Source organism: Nipponia nippon, unplaced genomic scaffold (genome assembly GCF_047370975.1).
Source record: "Nipponia nippon isolate SJK-2023a ecotype South Korea unplaced genomic scaffold, ASM4737097v1 scaffold_5, whole genome shotgun sequence".
Lineage (NCBI taxonomy): Eukaryota > Metazoa > Chordata > Aves > Pelecaniformes > Threskiornithidae > Nipponia > Nipponia nippon.
Genome location: NW_028262369.1, coordinates 83,139,560 through 83,157,192, shown reverse-complemented (window position 1 = coordinate 83,157,192; position 17,633 = coordinate 83,139,560). Strand labels below are relative to the sequence as shown.

Sequence of the window (17,633 nt, the reverse complement as noted above, 5' to 3'; positions counted from 1 at the left end):
TGGGGGCAGAGCCCCGATGCCCACCTCTCTATGGGGCACAGCCCCATGGCAAAGGGGTGCCCTGAAGGGGCAGCCGGTACCACCCAGGCACCCGTGGGTGCACCTGGGGTGCTCCTCCTCCCACCTCCACAGCCCCGAGGGTCCTGGGGATGGGATGCCCCACTTTCGTGGGAGCAGCCTGACCCACTATGACACTGAGCACCCCATCTTTGGGGTGAGGGTCCCCCCACCCAGAGCCTGCCGAGCTGGGTGCTCCACCCCAGCAGCTGAGGGTGCATTTTGACCTGCTCACGTGCTTGTGCAACGCACGGCTGCTTCCTCCTCGCTCCCACTCCGCCGGCCTTTCCCCTACTCCCGTGGGGCCAGCCCTTTTTCCACACGCTGTGGGACACTGTCCCCTGTCCCCCCACAACCACCCAAGGAGCAAGACCCTCGGCATGTGATGGAGGGTGACACGCAGGCACGCTCCCGCACCCCTGGGCACGCTGGTGTTTGCACGTGTGTGTGCACGGCAAAGGGGAGGGAGGCGCTGGGTCCCCCCCTCCCGTCACAGGGTGGGGACACTGAGACCGTGCACACTCATAGCACCCAGCCCCCACCAGGCAGGGCCCCTTTCCCAACCCAAATCAGCGGGTGGGGAAGGAGCACTTCCTCCTCCTCCTCCTCCTCCCCTCATGGGGGGGGGGGTGTCCTTTAAAAGCTGGGTGGCGGGCATTGCACCCAGTGTTGAGATCAGGGCTCCCCAACACCGTGTCCGGATCGTGCCCAGCCATGGCATCGCTGGAGCCAGGTGAGCCCCATGATACTTGGGTCCTCTCACGCCTCCTTTCCTCCCCTAAACCCCCTTCCCTCCACCCCAGGACCCTGGCTCTGCTCCCCACCCCCGGTGGGCCCCATCTCCCCCAGCCTGTCCTGGCTTCCCCATCTGGTCCGTCCTCTGTTTCCCCAAGCCCACCTGTGATTCACCCACGCTCCTGGTACGTGGGTGGGCTGGGGGGAGCATTGGGACCCGTACCAGCCTCTTGTCCACACTCTGTGCCCACCCAGCAGCAGGAGCAGGAGCAGGAGCAGGGTCCCCTCCCGCCCAGAAATGCACCTGGCTCTTGGACTGGTGAAGATTGGGCTGGGACCAGGGGTTTTTAGGGACACCTGAGCTGGAGGTGGCACCCGACCCCTTCGGGCAGCCACTGACAGCCCCTATATAGCCACCCTCATGGCCCCCCCAGAAAAAAGGGGCTCATCCCTCATGGGGCTCACTGGGCAGGGGCAGGTGGGACTGGGGAGAAGCTGGTACCAGGGCTGCCAGCCCACCAGTGTCCTTGTCCCCTGGCGGGCTGCTACCTCCCCTTCTTCTCTTCCTACCCCCCCCAGGCCTCACCGGGTCCCTGAACCGGGGCCAAGCCCAGACTTATGGCACTGGCGAGAGCCCCGTGCCCCCACAGCGCCCTGGCACCCAGGATCAGACCTACCTGGACGAACTCATCAGCATCCCCAAGGGCGATGGGGTAGGTGCTGCCAGGCTGGCACCTCCGTCTGAGGGTGGGCAGAGACAGGGTGGGGGGCCGGTACCGCAGGGAGCTTGAGGTGGGGGGGCAAAGGGCCACCGCAGCGGGGGAGACATGCCTGGGACATGCCCCGAGGACCTCAGCGTCCTCAGACCCGGCTCAGGCAAATCACAGCCCCAGGCTGAGCGTTTCCACGCTTAAATGTTTCCAGATGGGGAAACTGAGGCACAGGGCGAGGCGCTACCCAGCCGCAGGGATCACACCGCTGCTCAAACACCTCCTGGGTTTCCCGTCCTGGGCTGCCCGTGCCCATCCCAGCGGGGCTCCCCAGGCTGCCTGAGCCCTGCCAGCCCCTCCCATCCCTGGCCGGTCCCGGGGGGCAAAAGGGAGAAGGGGAAGGGATGGGGGTTCCCCTGCCAGGAGGGGTGGTAAAAGCGGGGCTCGGCAGTGGGATCCCATGGGGTGCAATTCATGGTGCCTGACAGACCCAGGACCCCCCTGCAAATCTCTGTCCAACCTGTCCCCATGTGGAATGGGGGGTCTCGCTGCCCCCCCAGCACTGCTGCTAATGGAGAGGGGCTGAGGGGCAGCGGTTCCGTCCCGAAAACAAGGGGAAATGTCCTCCGTGTGTGAAACGTGCCCATGCGGGCAGCACAGGGCTTCCCCGCAATGGGCTAAAGGGGACCGGGAGTGCGACTGGGAGGCACGGGTTTTGAATGGGAGCTCCTTGCTCTGACCTGCTGCCTCGTCCCAGCCCGGTTTCAGCTTTAGGAAACTCTGGGCTTTCACCGGTCCCGGCTTCCTCATGAGCATCGCCTACCTGGACCCGGGCAATGTGGAGTCGGACCTGCAGTGCGGGGCGGTGGCGGGGTTCAAGGTGAGCCCCGGGCCCCCCAAGGCCCCGGGGTCAGGAAGCAGCGGGGGGTTTCGTAACCTCTCCTGCGCCAACGGCCGCCCAGCCCCATGGCACACCGGCTTCCCCAGCCCGGGCAGCGGGAAGGCAACGGGGGGGGGCCCTTGGCTCTGGGGGAGGGCACCCAGGGGTGCGGGAGGGCCACCCCTCTGCCTGGGCTGGGGACCGCATCCAGCCCGTCCGGGCTTCTCCTCCCCGTGTCCCCGGGCTGGTTGATAACCTTGCTGGGAGCCCCGGGCGGACGGATCCTGCCCGGTGCCCGGCTCCTGCTGCCTCCCTCCCTCCTGCCCCCCCCAGCTGCTGTGGGTGCTGCTGTGGGCCACCGTCCTGGGGCTGCTGTGCCAGCGCCTGGCCATCCGGCTGGGCGTGGTGACGGGGAAGGACCTGGCCGAGATTTGCTACCTCTATTACCCCAAGGTGAGCAGTCACGGGGAGTCCCCCCCCGGGGTCACAGCCTGGGGGGACCCCACTCTTGGGCTGAAGGCAGTCCTGGCAGGGGCTGGCGGGGCAGGACTGTCGTGGGGTGGAGAGGAGCGGGAAGATGCTGTGAGAGCCTCACCTCTCCCAGGGGCTCCCCAAAGCCTCCCCAGCCCCAATGCCCCCATCTAGCACCCACACACCCCTGTGATACAGGGGCCCGGGGCAGGTGGAGAGGGAAGCAGCTGCCTCCGTGTCCTGGTCCGATTTGGGGTCACGTGAGCGCGTCCCTCGGGGCGGGGGTGAGCCCAGGCGTCGGGGCAGCGACGCGCAGCCGAGACGCGGGGCGAGCCTGGGCGCGTTGGTGCGGGGAGCTGGAGGGGCTTGGGGGGGGTCACACGGCAAAGGAGGGGGGGAGCTAGGGGTCCCGTCTAGGCAGCAGGACCCTGATGGGGGCAAAGGAGCAAAGAGATGTTGGTTGAACACAGGTCCCCAAAAGGAGGGCTGGATACGTCCCTCTGCCCTGGCACCCCCCGGGAGCATCATATCCAGACAGCTGGGTCCTGTCCTCAGCTCCCACCGGGGCAGGGACGAGGAGGGGGTGCACAGTGGGATTTAGGATCCATCTTGCATCCCGAGATTGTGTTGTGGGAGAGGCTGGGAATTTCTCCTGGGATCCCCACGCTGCTCTGGGTGGCCTGCCACAGCCTGGGGACAGGGACAGGGGCTTCACCCTGGAGGCTGTGCCCACTCACCCCAGGGCCAAGCCCCACTGCGGGCTCGGGCACCTCACCGTGCCCCGGCCCCTCCAGGTGCCCCGCGTGCTGCTCTGGCTCATGATTGAGATCGCCATCATCGGCTCCGACATGCAGGAGGTGATCGGGACAGCCATTGCCTTCAGCCTGCTCTCAGCCGGCCGGTGAGCCACCCCCCAGGGATCCCCCCAGCTACCCCAATGGCTCTGCTCTGCCAAGGGGCATGTGGCTAACGCCATCCCTTGCCATCCCACAGCATCCCCCTCTGGGGTGGGGTCCTCATCACCATCGTGGACACCCTCTTCTTCCTCTTCCTTGACAAGTACGGTGAGTGCTGAGGTCAGGGGACAGTGGGGACGCTTGCTCGGGCAGCCCTGGTGCCAATGTGGCATCGGTGTCCCCCACCCTGTCCCACTCCATCTCTCGACCTGTCTAGGGCTCCGCAAACTGGAGGCTTTCTTCGGCCTCCTCATCACCATCATGGCTCTGACCTTCGGCTACGAGGTGAAGGGGGGAGCTGGGGTCACCCCTTTCCCTACAGGGCGCTGGCAGGGCACCCCCATGGGGCATTCCTGCTGTGGTGGGGGGGTGCCAGCTCACAGTGCCCCTTCCCACCGGTCCCCAGTACGTGGTGGTGAGGCCAGGGCAGGTGGAGGTGCTGAAGGGCATTTTCCTGCCCTACTGCCCGGGCTGCGGGCGAGAAGAGCTGCTCCAGGCTGTGGGCATCGTCGGTGCCATCATTATGCCCCATAACATCTTCCTCCACTCCTCCTTGGTCAAGGTGAGAACAAGGCACTGCCGTGGGCACTGCCACCCCGGGGTGTCTCAGGGGACACGTGGTGGGGATCAGCCCTGGGGGGCTGCGGGACAGGGGTGCTCACCTGGCCCCCTGGCACCTATGTCACCTGCCGTGCCCAGACGCGGGCTATCGACCGGTCCAAGAAGGAGGCAGTGCAGGAAGCCAACATGTATTTCCTGACCGAGTCCTGCGTGGCCCTCTTCGTCTCCTTCCTCATCAACCTCTTTGTCATGGCTGTCTTCGGTGAGGCTTTCTACCACCAGCGAAACGAGGATGTGGTGAGTGTCACCCTGTGCCTGCGGGGAGGTGATGGCTGTGCCCGGCTGCAGAGGCGGGCAGGGCGAGCATCCTTTGGAGAGTAGGTATCCTCATCCCCTGGGATGTGGGGGGGTCACCTCCGTCTCCGTGGGGGCTGCCAGGTGGCCGTCACTCTCGTGCCCACCGTGCCTTGCAGCACAACAAGTGCATCAACAGCAGCATCAGCCACTACGCCAGCATCTTCCCTGTCAACAACGAGACAGTCTCTGTGGACATCTACCAGGGGGTGAGTGGTGCCAGGCTGTGCCCAGCAGGCACATTGTCCCCCATTTTGGGGACATAGTGCTCCCCCCCATTGACCCCTGGGTCTGGGGGGTGCTGTGACCCCACCAGGAGGCCAGGAGCCGATGGGGGTGCCCGGGGTGGGGGACGCTTTGGGGTCCCCATAGGAGTGCCTCCGCACAGGGCGTCATCTTGGGCTGCTATTTTGGGGCGGTGGCACTGTACATCTGGGCCATCGGGATCCTGGCAGCAGGACAGAGCTCCACGATGACCGGGACCTACGCGGGGCAGTTTGTCATGGAGGTGAGGGACAGGGATGCTGGCCCTCGCCCCCACAGGGAGCAGCTGGGAGGGAGGGGAATCACGGGTGGGCCCTGGGTGGGGGGTCCTATGGGCAACGCCCCCCCCCGGGGTATTTGGCAGAATTAATTGCCCCCCATTCCTGCAGGGAGCTGGGCACGGGGCATTGCCCACCCGGTGGGTGGCAGCTTGCTGGCACCAGGGTCCCCTGTCCCCAGGAGGTGGGATGGGGACAGTGCCCACCCATTGCACGGCCACCCCCGCCCCCTGTGACACCCCCTCCCAGAGGCACCCCGTTAGTGCCCCATGCGGTATTTCCCTAATGAGCTCATTTGCTTAATGAGCTGGCGCTGACATCTAGCGGGGCCCAGCAGCCCTGCAAGGGCCCGCTCAGCACCCTGGCACAGAGGAGGGAGCGATGCCCCCCATGTCCCGCCAAGCCAGGGTCTGGGGGCCACACCGGCGCGGTACCCCAGGCACAGCACGGGGCGAGGGTGCAGGTTTCGCTGTGTCCCAGGGCTTCCTGCAGCTCCGCTGGTCCCGCTTTGCCCGGGTGCTCTTCACCCGCTCCTTCGCCATCCTGCCCACCATCTTTGTGGCCGCCTTCAAGGACGTCAGCCACCTCACGGGCATGAACGACCTACTCAATGTCCTGCAGAGCATCCTGGTAAGGTGGGGGGCACCGCCTGCCCTCCGACACCCCAGCCCAGTGGCCGTGCCCGCCTCACACCTCTCTCCTTCCAGCTGCCCTTTGCCGTCCTGCCCGTCCTCACCTTCACCAGCCTGCGCCCGCTCATGCAGGACTTCACCAACGGCCTGTGAGTGCCAGGGCCGGGGGAGGCACGGGGGGGGAGAGCGGGGCACCCCGCCTGCAGGCACCCTCCCTTTGGCCCCCCCTGCCCCCCCAAACCACGGCGCAGGGGCAGCTGGTGTATGGGCATCGGGGGGAGCGTGTTCGTTCCCACGTGCCCAGGGAAGCCAGAGTGGGACGGACCCTGTCACTGCCCTCTCCATCCTCATCCCAAGGCCACATCTGCCCCTCCGGGTCCTCAGCATCCTCCTGGCACTGCCAGCCCTGCATTCGGAGGGTGGCCAAAGCCATGCCCAGAGCCCCATCATGGGGGCGCAGCATGGCTGCAGGGTGCAGAGGTCCCGGTTGGGGTCTCACTCACCGGCAAACCCAGATCCCCCAGACCTCTGTGCCCGGTGGCACGCGGGGCAGGGGCTCTGCCCTGGCGCTGATGCCTGCTCCCCTGCCCGCAGCCCAGGGAAGGTGCTGATGATCCTCATCACCGGGCTGGTCTGTGCCATCAACGTCTACTTCGTGGTGGACTTTCTACCCACGCTGCGGGGCCTGGGCTACCACATCCCCCTGGGCCTGCTGCTGGCCGCCTACGTGGCCTTCGTCGCCTACCTGGTAGGGCTGGCACCGCGGGAAGGGGTGGCCTGGTGGGGGATGGCGTCCCCAGTGGGTGCCCACCAACCCGCCCTCTTTGCCCCCACAGATCTGGACGTGCAGCATCGCGCACGGAGCCCGGTTCCTGGCCCGGGGCCGCCACAGCCGGTTCAGCTTCGGTGTCTCCCTCGACCCGCCGACCCTGGCAGGGACCCGGTGACAAACCCCGTCCCTCGTTATGGTCCCCCCGTCCCTGCCCAGCACGGGCCCCTGCACTGGGTACCGGTTTGATGCCACACCGAGCGCGGGGATGATGTTCTGCCCAGAGATGCACCCAGCAAGGAAGGGGTTAACAGACGGGCGGACCTTCCCCCCAAATTTTAAGCGCCCCCCCCCCCAATTCAGGGGTGGTGGTCCAGGCTGGATGCGGGGGAGGGGGGCAGCGGGAGGTGCTCCCAGCCCTCGGCAGAGAGGCTCGGGTGAATGAGCCGCCCCGGAGACCTCCCCTCCTCATTAGTGCCGGGAACCGCCGGCCCCCGGGACCGCTAATTACCGCTCGGGACCGCTAATCACCTCCCGGGACCGCTAGCCAGCCCTCACCGCCCGCCGCCGGCGGGGCGACCAGCCCCGCTGCCCGGGCCCGGCCCCAGCCCCCGGCCCGGCCCGGCCGGAGCCCCACGGGGCTCCTGAGCTCGGGTGGGGACGAGGAGGGGACGGCTGATAAATGGCGTGTTTGTAACCTGGCCTCAGCCTCGCTGCTGCTTGCGCGGCCCCGGGGCGGGGACCCCACGGCCCCCCCGTGCCCCGGGCCGGACCCTTAGCCCCTGGCTGGGGGGGGTTCGTACACCCACGCGTGACCGTGGGGATGGGGGGGGCTTAGCCCTCACCCTTTGCATTCCCCGCGGGGGAGCGGGGAGGCGGGGGGCCCGCCGTGCCCTCCCCGCCCCGGATGCCCCGTTTCTCGCCCGCCGGATGCGGATGCGGGGCCGCTCGGGCCCTCCCCGGGGGCGGCCGTCGCCCCCCGCACCCCCCCCGGCTCCGCACCCCGGGGGGAGGGGGGGGTCCCGCCGCGCTTCGCCCCCCGCCGCGGCCCGCACTTGCGAGACGCTCCCTGGCTGTTTCAAGGCTCCCCCCTCTCCCCAGCACCCCACCACCACCCCGAAATCCCCCTTCCCAAACCAGCCCGGCCGGGGGGGTGACGGGGGTGGAATTTGGGGGGCCGGACCCCCCCAGTCCCGTGCCCCCCCCCCCGAGGGGACCCCCCCCCGCTCCCGGGGGCCGCGCTTGTTTATGTGAAGAATTTCCCCTTCCTTAAAAGGGCGATGCCGGCCGGGCTGGGGCGGCGCCTCCCCCCCGCCTCCGCGTTGGCCCAGCCTCGGGGCTGCTTGAAGGAGGAGCCAGAGCGGTGGGGCCCACCGAAAGGCGGGATGTCCCGGGTCCCCCCCCAGAAAAGGGACGCAGCCCGTCCCAGTCGCCGGAGCTGCCACCAGCTCTGGGGAGGAGAAGCAGGGACCGCCCCTCCCCACCGCGGTGCCTGCAAGGGGCACCCCCACCCCGGGGGCACAGGGCTGGGGGGTGGCCAGGGACCGGGAGGGCGCCCCGGGGTCGTCCCCAGCGAGCGAAGGGCTGGGGGGTGCTGGGGTCTGCGGGGTGCAGCCCCACGGCTCTTCTGTTTGCACGGTGTGGCCCCGGGAGCAGGAGGTCACCGGGACAGGGCCTGCAGGGATCGCCCTTCTCCGGCTGGGACCCCCAGCCCGGGGGCACCCCCAGGCCAGGGGCACCTGGCCGGGCCCAGCTCTTGGCAGGAGGTGGCCAGCCCCGGGCTCCTGGCCATGGGGCAGCGCTTGGTGGGGCAGCACTCCCAGGGCCGCAGGTAGCCAGGGGAATGGGACAGGATCCGGGACCCCAGGCTAGGGGCAGTGGGGTGGCACAGAGCGGTCCCTCGGTGCCCACTGGCAGGAGCCCGGTGCCTTTCTGCCCTGTGCCCCCACACCGCAGCCCACATGGGGGCTTGTCCGCTCTTGGTCTGGGCTGGGGGTGCAGGATGCGATCCCTGTCACCACAAGTCCTGTGTCCCCAGCCTGTCCCACAGCCCCAGGATGGGGACGACATCTCCCTGAGCTTCCAGGCTGCCCGGTCTGCCCCTGGGTGGGCGGCGAAGCTGGAAGCGATGCTCCGACTGCTGCTGCAGGCATCCAGCCGGGAGACTTTCCTAATTACATTAATTAGAGGACAAGCAGGGCCTGGCTGAGCTGGGACTGCTGCCTGCGCATGGCTGATCGGAGAGGGAAGAGCAGGATTCGGCCAGAGGAACAGGGATGCTGGAGGGGACAGCGTGTGGCCTCCACAGCTGTCCCCACAGTGAGCGATGTCCCCTGGCCCCCGCCAGCAGCCGAGCCCGCTGGGGACGAGGCAGGCGTCCTGCCCGGCTCCACCTGGGCCAAAGGAGCAGCACAGGTCAGCCCGAAATAGAGCGCGGAGGAAGCACAGCCTCTGCCCTCCTCTTCCTCCTGCCGGGCAGGGGGGCAGCGCCGGCTGCCTGGCCCGGGGCAGGGAAACTGAGGCAGGGGCTGCCCGCTGCCCGCAGGCAGAGCGGGCAGAGGAGGTAGCAGGACGCCGTGTCCCCGTTCCCAGCCGCAGGCCGGGCCCTGCCATGGCTCCCCGGGGGCTCCCGCCGCCGGATGCCCCGCACGGAGCTGGGAGCCAGCCTTTCCACCGCCTGCCCGGTCCCGCCGGCCCCGCAGCATGCCAGTTCCCCGGCGGGGCACCTCCCGACGCCGGCTTGGCCCTGCAAGGTGCTGAAAGCACCGGGGGCCGTGGGGCAGGGGGACACCGGGCATCCTACGCCTCCCACGCGGGTTTGGTCCCTCCGTGACACGGGATGAGCGGCGGGGGAGGGAGTCGGGCGGAGGGACCCCAATTCCCAGCGGGGTGCCCCCGCGGGCAGGTGTCGTGTCCCCTTGTGCCCCAGGCTGGCAGCGGGGACGGGTCCCCTCCCGGCCCCGTTCCCCAGCGGCTGCTGCCACCGGGGGGACGGCTCAGCCCCGGGCAGCCGGAGGGGCAGAGCGGTACCGGGCCGTGCTGCCGCGGGCACCCCTGCCTCGCCACTGCCCCAGGTCCCCCCCGCCTCCCCGGGCCAGAAAGGACCGTCTCAGCCCCTGACGTTCCCAGACCGCAGCTGGGAGAGGTGGAAAGGCCCCAAACAAGCTCAGACGGGGAATTTCCAACCTGCTCTGCCCCGGGGGCAGCGCTGATAGAGGGCACGGCATCTCCGGCCGCCGGGATGGCGACCGGGACCAGCTGGAATCCCCCCCCAGGGCCGGAGGCTGCCGGTGGGCACGGCGGTGCGAGGCTGGGGCTTGCAGGCGGGGAGGGTGCCGGGATGGAGGGAGGCTCCGGGGACGGGGGCTGGGGGGGATGAGTTTGCCCGAGGGGGTTGTTGCATCTTCGAGCTCCTGGTAAAAGCTGCTTTTCGGAGAGTGGCTGGAAACACAGGCGGCGGCAAGAGGGGAGGAATTGCAGGGGAAATGATAGGTATTATTAATAACATAATTTTCCCAAATAATTAGGGAATTGCGGGGGAAAGAGGGAAGAAAGAGACAAGCGGGCGGTTATTGGTGCAGCCCCCCAGCACCTCTTCCCCCTGCCCCGGCAATGGGGAACGCGTCCCCGGGGGGACGCACACAGGGCCCCCCCCGCACAGCCTGGAGCCCCTGGGTCCGGGGGGCTTTGCTGCAGGGAACACCCAGCATGGGGGGGGGGAGCTTCCCTCCTTCCGCGGGGCTGCCAGCCGGGTGGCGGGGTGACACCCGGGGGTGACAGCAGGGCCGACCCCCTTCTCCATCATCCTCCCGAGAGGTGGGGTGGGGGTGGCGAGGCGGGGAGGGGGGTCCTTCCTAGCCACCCCCCCCCCCCAGAGACCGCCTGCACCCCCGCTCCCGGTGGCGGCTGGGCGGGAGGCGGAGGCGGAGGAGGAGGAGGAGGAAGAGGAGGAGGGGGCCCCCCCCGGCGTTGCCCTTTTAAGGGGTTCCTTGAAACCGCGCCCGGGTTCCATGTTTGCAGCCCCAGCCCGGGCGGAGGAAACTCCATGTTGTAACAAAGTTTCCTCCGCGGCGCCGCTCCCGCGCCCGCCGCCCCGCGCCGCCGCCGGCCCCCGCCCCGCCTCCCCCCCCTCCCCCGGGGGCCGCGCCGGGGGGGGCCGCCCCCTCCCACCCCCCCCCCGGCGCCCATGGAGCACCAGTCCATCATCGCCCAGGTCAGCCGGGAGGAGGGGAGCGCCCCGCTGCAGGAGAAAGGTAACGCGGGGGGGGGATCCACACGCCCCCCACCCCGGTGCGGGGAGGGGGGGGGGGGGGGGGGGGCCCCGGGGTCTTCGGTGCCGGGGCGCCCTGCGGAGGGCTGCTCTGGGAGGGCGCGATGAGCTGCGGGCGGTCTCAGCCTGCACCGCGCGTCCCGCTGCCCCGGGGCTGGAGGGGGATGCGCTGGGGCTCGGGGCGGGGGGGGTCGGGGCTGTCTGCAGCCGCCCGGGCGCGGGGGGTCGTGCCCCGTCCCCTCCTGTCCCCCCCCCGACCCTCGTCGGTGCACCCCTGGGGTGCTCGGGGCGCTGCTCAGCCCCCGGCGTATCTGCGCCGTTCGCTGCGGGGCAGCTGCGGCAGGGAGGGGGACGCGGCGCCGGGCACCCCGCTGCAGCCCGGGGCACAGCCCGGCCGCTCGGCCCCGGCCCCGGCGCTCCCTCCAGCCCGCGCAGCGGGGTTTGGCGGGGAGCGCTGCCCGTCCTGCTGCCCGGGGCCGGGGTGCTGCCCGCCGGCCTGCGGAGCTGGCGGGGCCGGGGCGGGGGCGGGGGGCGAGCGCGGGAACGGGGCCCGACCCCCGCGGGGAGCTCCTGCCCCACGGGCTCCCTCCACGGGGCCGCGGCCCGGCTGCTGGGGGGCACAACCGGGGGGGAGCCGCGGCTCCTGGCCCAGGCCAGCCCCGCTCCCGGTGCGGCCTGGGGGCAGGATCTGGCCCGCGGGACCGGTGGGGAAGGGGCCGGAGCCGCCGCGCTGCCCCCGGTGCCCGGGGCGGGCAGGAGCTGCCCCTCTGCCTCAGTTTCCCCTTGATCCGCCAATGGGGGCTGCGGGAACGGCGCCCGGGGGCGGGCACTTCGTCCTGATTGGTCTCTCGCCTCCGGTGCGCTCCAGCCGGCCAATGAGAAGGGGGCCAGGCTGGGGGCGGGGAAAAGAGAGGCCTGTAAACCCCGCCTCCCCCGGCGAGGCCCCGCCCACAGGGCCACCCGCCCGCGGGGGTCTGTGCCCCCCGCGGAGGGACAGCGGCACGAACCGGAGGTCCACGACCCCCGCGCCCCGCCCCGGGCAGGACCCGCTCTGTTACTGTAGGGTCTCCGGCTGCGGGAGGGGGGCCACGGGGGTCACCCGTGGGGCGGGGGGGCACACCTGGGGCTGCGGGTGGTCTCCAAACACTCGCGTCCGCAGCGCTGCCCCGGCGCCGGCGCTTGGCGGGGCAGGAAGGGCGGCCGGACGGGTGCCGGGGGCCGATAAGGGCTCGGGGGGCCCCCCCGTGTCCGGCATCGACACCCCAAACCCATCTCACCCGCTCCAACCCCCCTCCACGCCGTGCCCGGGTGGGGGGGACCCCCGTGGGTGCCCCTGCCCCCTTACCCCGCCTTCTCCTGCCCCCCAGGTACCCCGGCCCCTGCCAAGAAGCCGCGGAGCCGCAGCATCCTCCAGTCCCTCTTCTGCTGCCTGTGCCGCGATGAGGGGGAGCCCTGCGCCGGCACCACCAGCGCCCCGCTGCTGGTGGAGGAGAACGGGGCCCTGCCCAAGGTACCCCCCCCGGCACCCCCACACCCCAGCCTGGCATTTGGGGGGGACACCCGCAGTGCGGGGGCTGCGGGGCTGCCCATCCCCAGCGCTTCCCCTGTGCTGGGTTGGGGGGGGGGGGGCAGAAGGGGCTCCCCGCACCCCCTCTGGGTGGGTGGGAGGGGAGGGGGTGCCCCTCGCCACCCCGCTGACCCCCTCCCCGCCGCAGGCTGCTGTCAAACACCTCCTGCCCGAGATCAAGCCGCAGGACGCCAGCAAGCTGTGCGTGGTCATCGACCTGGACGAGACGCTGGTGCACAGCTCCTTCAAGGTGGGGGACACCCCGGCCGGCCCCCCCATCCTGCCCCATGCCTCCCCCCCCCAGGTGATGCCCAGCACCCGGCACTGGGTTGGATGGGGTGTCCCTGCGAGGGGGCAGCGGGGCTGGCAGCGTTTGGGCAGGGGGTGCCCGCCCGGCGCTGACCCCGCTCTGCCCTCCCCAGCCGGTGAACAACGCTGACTTCATCATTCCCGTGGAAATCGATGGCATCATGCACCAGGTAACGGGGGGGTGCCCGGCGGGCGGGGGGCATGGCCCCTCTGCCCCCCTCCCCGGGGACCGGGAACCGTCCCAGCGCTCCGCACCAAGGGGCCGTCGGGGGTGTCCGGGTGCCGGGGGTGGCACCTCGGGGGGCAGAGGTGGGTGCCCCTCTTCCCAGTGGGGTGGGGAGGTGAGGGGGGTGGGTCCTGGCACAGTGCCCGCCTGCAGTGGCCGGCCCCGGGTTCAAGTAATCCAGGATAGGCTGTGGTCTGGGCAGTCAGCCTGTTCTCGGTTACTTGGCTCTGGAGCCGGCCGGACGCTTCGCCCGGGACATGCCAGCGGGGCCGTGACGTCTCCCAGCCCACGTGGGGCAGCCCCCATGGCACGGGGCACGGGCAGCCCTCTGCCCCCCCTGCCCCAGCAGGGAGCCGCTGGCTGGGATCAGGGAGAGGAGCGTCCCCCGGGGTGGGCATGGGGTGCTGGCTGGGGGCCGGGTTGCCGGTGCCGGCGGCACGCTGCCCTCCGAACCCGTGCCCGCAGGTGTACGTGCTCAAGCGGCCGCATGTGGATGAGTTCCTGCAGCGCATGGGCGAGCTCTTCGAGTGCGTGCTCTTCACCGCCAGCCTGGCCAAGGTGGGTGCCCCCGCCGCCCCCCGCCATCGCCCTCCCCTTCTCGGCCACCCCTGGGGTGGCACGGCTCCCCTTGCCTGCCCGCCCATGGGCATCGCTGGCCACTTGTCCCCTGCCAACCTGCAGGCAGTGCCAGCGTCGGGCAGCGCTGCCTGCCCCTCCAAGGAGCTGGCCAGGTAAACTGAGGCACAGGGCGAGCTGGCACCAGTGGGGAGCTGGGCGCCATCGTCACCGTGGGGCAGGCACGGTGGCACGGCATGCCCCGGTGACCCCCCTCCCTTGCCCGCAGTACGCGGACCCTGTGGCCGACCTGCTGGATAAATGGGGAGCTTTCCGAGCACGGCTTTTCCGGGAATCCTGCGTCTTCCACCGCGGCAACTACGTGAAGGACCTGAGCCGCCTGGGCCGCGACCTGCGCCGCATCATCATCGTGGACAACTCGCCTGCATCCTACATCTTCCACCCCGATAACGCCGTACGTACCCCCGGGTGAGGCTGGGGAGGGGGGGACGGAGGGGAGGTGGTGGGGCCCCCCCTCAGCTGCTGCTGGCTGCGCTGCCCGCAGGTGCCGGTGGCCTCCTGGTTCGATAACATGGCGGACACGGAGCTGCTGGACCTGCTGCCCTTCTTCGAGAGGCTCAGCAAGGTGGAGGACGTGTACGCAGTGCTCAAGAAGCAGCGGACTAACAGCTAGTGGCCCCCCCCACCCCACTGGGCGCTGCCGGGGCGGGGGGGCACCGCCGTGGCAGCCGGGTGCCTTATTTTAGGGGGGGGGGCCCGGTGTGGCCCTCTCTATCGTCCTCCGCAGCCCCGGTGGGCGCGGGTGCCCTCCCTGCCTGCCGGTGGTGGGAGATGTGGGTGTCCCCGCCAGGGAGCTGGGTGTTCCCCTTCCTGGGGAGGAGGGGTCGTGGGTGACCCGCTGCCTTGCTGTGCTGGGGACCTGTTTTGGGGGGGGTCCCGTCCTCCCCTGCTGTGCCATCTCCCCCCCCAGCCTGCGTCTCCCCTCCCCGAAACAGTTCTCAGGTCCTTTTCCCCTCTGTGTCCCCCCAAGTGGGGAGGGGGGGATCAGCAGCTGCTGCTTTCCACTGCCTTTGGGGGGGGACTGGACCCCCCCACCCGGGCTCTGCCTGCTGAGGGGGGCTGGCGGCCCTCGGCTCCTATCTGCAGGGGGGCACAAAAAGGGTTAACGCCTTACCACCCCCCAAAAATGGGGGGGGTCTTATTGACCTTGGTGCATGGGGCCGCCCTACCCTTAACTCTGCCCTTGGTGCAGCTGATCACCTTGGGGGGGGCACAGCCCTGCCCCTCGCTCGTGCCTTCTGCTGCCCCCCACCTAGGGGTTGTCTCTTGGGGGGCAGCCCAGCCTCAGGGCTGAGCTCCTGGCCACAAATGCCCCCCACGTGCCTTGGGGACACCATGTCTCCGTGCCCCCCCAACCTACGGGGGCTCTTAACTTACTCCCTCCAACCTCGGTTTCTTCCCATGGGGGGGGTCTGGTGGCCTTCCCCCTCCCCAGTTATACTGTGTCAGTGGGAGCCACTCCAGGCACCAGCAAGGGGGGTCCCCTCCCTTCGGGGAGGGGGGGGGGGCATCCCCTCCCCATCCCTCTGCAGCTTCACCAAAGGCTGCGACTCCTAGGGGGGAAAGGACCCCCATACCAGCATTAACGTGCCCCTGCCCCAGCCTTACCGCAGCCCCCCCGCTGGGGCAGGGGTGGGGGGCACTGTGGGCCCCCCCTCCCTGCAGCCTGGGGTTACCCTGACCCCTGTGGGGTTGGGCTTGAGCCAGGGTGCCCCCCAGCCTCGAGGGGCTGGGGGCTCTCAGGGAGGGTTTTTGAGGGGGGGGCGGGGGGCTCAGCCAGGCCTTTTTTAATGTCGCAATATAGACAATGTCTCATCTTTTTAGGGGGAAAAGCAACGGTTTCCCAAAAAATCATGGGTGCCTTTTTACCGCTGTGCCAGGGAAGGGGGGGCAGTGTTTGGGGTGGGGGGGATGCGAGGGGTTTTAGTTCTACGGTGCTGTCTGGCCGGCTCCTGCCGGCACTGCCCTTCTCCCAGCGCTGGGTGCCAGGGACAGGCAGGGGTCCCCCCAGGCCTGCCCGCACCCCTGCCTCCACCCCCTGCCCCACGGACCCCTGCCTGCCCCGGGCCCAATCCTGCCCCGGGCCCAATCCTGCCCCTCCAGGAGGGTTGAACTCAGCACTTTATATTAGACAAGTCAAACGGCACCAGCGAAGCCCGCTGCCCGGCAAGCAGCCGTGGGTGCTGCAGCACCCGAGGAGCACAGCCCCCATGCTGGGCACCCTTGGGGAGTCCGGGGGGGCTGGAGGAGGCAGTGGGGGGGGCTGGGGAGGGCTGGGGGACCAGATCCAAGTGCCTTCATGTGATTAAATCTGTCAAAAGTATCTTGGAAAGGGGAGTCCTGTGTGTGTACAAGTGTGTGCACGTGTGGGCGTGGGCATGTCACGTGTGTGTCACTAGTGGGTCTGCACGGGGGGGGGGGGGGGGGCAGAGAGCCCCCAGGATCCCTTAAATCCCCCTGGGAAGGGGGGGATCCTGCAGGTCAGTGCTGGGGGAGCAGCCTCAGGCTGCAGGGTTGGGGGGTCACCCCTGGGCTGGTACCAAGGAGACACCCTCAAGCTCCAGGGCAGCACCGCCCCCCCCCCCCCCCAGCTGCCCTGGCACCCCCATCCCAACCCCTTCCCCCTCCTCCTGGAAAAAGGACCCTGATGCCACAGGGATGGGTATCCTGCCCCTTAACAAGGGGGGGGGGGCTGAATTTACCATGTGGGTTGTGTCCCCCAGCTTTGGGCCTTGGGGGGGGGGGGTCACAAGTGCTGCTTTCCTCGGTTTCCTCCAGATAAGGTGTCAGACCCCACCTGCATGGACTGGGGGTCGCTGGGGGGGGACTTGTGACCCCCCCGGGCAGCCTGCTGCCAGTGTGCAGGCAGTGGGGTGCTGGGGGGGGGGTGTCTCAGCTGCCACCCTGTGCCCTTGTTGGCCCTGTGCCTCCCCTTATTAACGAAGTCTCTGGCCTCCCTGATGGCTGCACTAATTACTGAGTTCATTAGTGGCCCAGCGTGTCCAGCTGGGGGGCCCGGGGAGGGGGCGAGCCCTCTGGGGCTGGCGTGGGGTCCCCCACCCCTGTGCCACACTGGCGGGCTCAGCCCTGCGACGCGGTCACCAAGGGGAGAGCGGCAACCTGGGTGTCACACCCCACCCAAAACTGAGCCCTACACCCCCAGCGGAGGCTCTGCACCCAGGTAAGGGTCCCGTGGGGGACGCTGATGTGGGGTGCAGGGGGTGGGAGCTGGGTGGCATGGTTAGGAGGGATTGGGGGTTTTGGGGGCCAGGGGAGTGGAGGGCAGCAGCAGAGCCCATCCCCGTGGCATCGGGGCACCCCCTTGTTTGTGGCTGACCCTTCCCGGCCTGGTTCAGCCCATTGCCATCACTTCGGGTATCCTTGGTGCGCGGGGGGGTAGGCAGGACTTGGGGCCCAAGCCTGGCGCCGGGGTGACGGCTGGGGTGCGGGATGCCCGCGGTGCTCGTGCCCATGGCTGCTGGCTCAGCAGCAAGGCCGAGATAAGGCTGCGGCAATCCTGCCGGGCTGGGGAAGAGATAAGAGCGGGATGGGGAGCCTGGGGGCCTGCCTGCTGCTGTGAACACCCCCCCAGCTTTATGTACCCCCCAATTGTCCCCCAAACCACCTTTGGGGCTGGGAGCCACTGGGCAGGACCCCAGCCCCCTCTCCTCTCTGCCAACCCCAAGGGCATCACCAGGTACCACCCCTTGCGGCTGGGGTTCGGGAGCACAGGGCAGGACATAGGGCTTACGGGGCACCATGCCACATCCCTGCGCCTCCCTCCCATCCCCAAGGCTGGGGCTGCAGAGACCCCCAATGCGAGGAGGCAAAGCCCATCAGGTGGTGAGCAGGGATCTGGCTTCCAGCTGGGAGGTGGCACAGGCTGGGAACAGTCCCATGGGCAGGGAAAAAAAACCAAAAACCCCATCACCACGGGACCCGGGGAGTGGAGGGCAGC

General features: G+C 69.6%; 2 protein-coding genes across 6 annotated transcripts; both read left to right on the top strand.

Annotated features, from left to right (window-relative positions):
• The first annotated feature begins 690 nt into the window (after positions 1–690).
• Positions 691–7,369, top strand: SLC11A1 (solute carrier family 11 member 1). 5 transcript variants are annotated; one of them, XM_009462178.2, is made up of 15 exons: positions 691–790; positions 1,372–1,505; positions 2,260–2,382; positions 2,716–2,835; positions 3,648–3,754; positions 3,847–3,917; positions 4,027–4,094; positions 4,216–4,371; positions 4,509–4,667; positions 4,844–4,933; positions 5,113–5,232; positions 5,747–5,896; positions 5,974–6,047; positions 6,493–6,646; positions 6,735–7,369. In XM_009462178.2, exons 1-15 carry the CDS (start codon positions 772–774, stop codon positions 6,843–6,845), a joined length of 1,656 nt encoding a protein of 551 aa, XP_009460453.1. In that variant the 5' UTR covers positions 691–771; the 3' UTR covers positions 6,846–7,369. The 5 variants fall into 5 exon arrangements, with proteins under 5 accessions (XP_009460453.1, XP_087588069.1, XP_087588070.1 ...); XM_087731943.1 differs by lacking the exon at positions 2,260–2,382 and having other exon boundaries at positions 716–790; XM_087731944.1 differs by lacking the exon at positions 5,747–5,896 and having other exon boundaries at positions 716–790.
• Positions 7,370–10,758: 3,389 nt separating this feature from the next.
• On the top strand, positions 10,759–15,998 carry CTDSP1 (CTD small phosphatase 1). Its single transcript, XM_087733779.1, has 7 exons — positions 10,759–10,920; positions 12,305–12,447; positions 12,653–12,754; positions 12,927–12,983; positions 13,505–13,597; positions 13,884–14,069; positions 14,160–15,998. Exons 1-7 carry the CDS (start codon positions 10,854–10,856, stop codon positions 14,286–14,288), a joined length of 777 nt encoding a protein of 258 aa, XP_087589905.1. The 5' UTR covers positions 10,759–10,853; the 3' UTR covers positions 14,289–15,998.
• Positions 15,999–17,633: the final 1,635 nt, after the last annotated feature.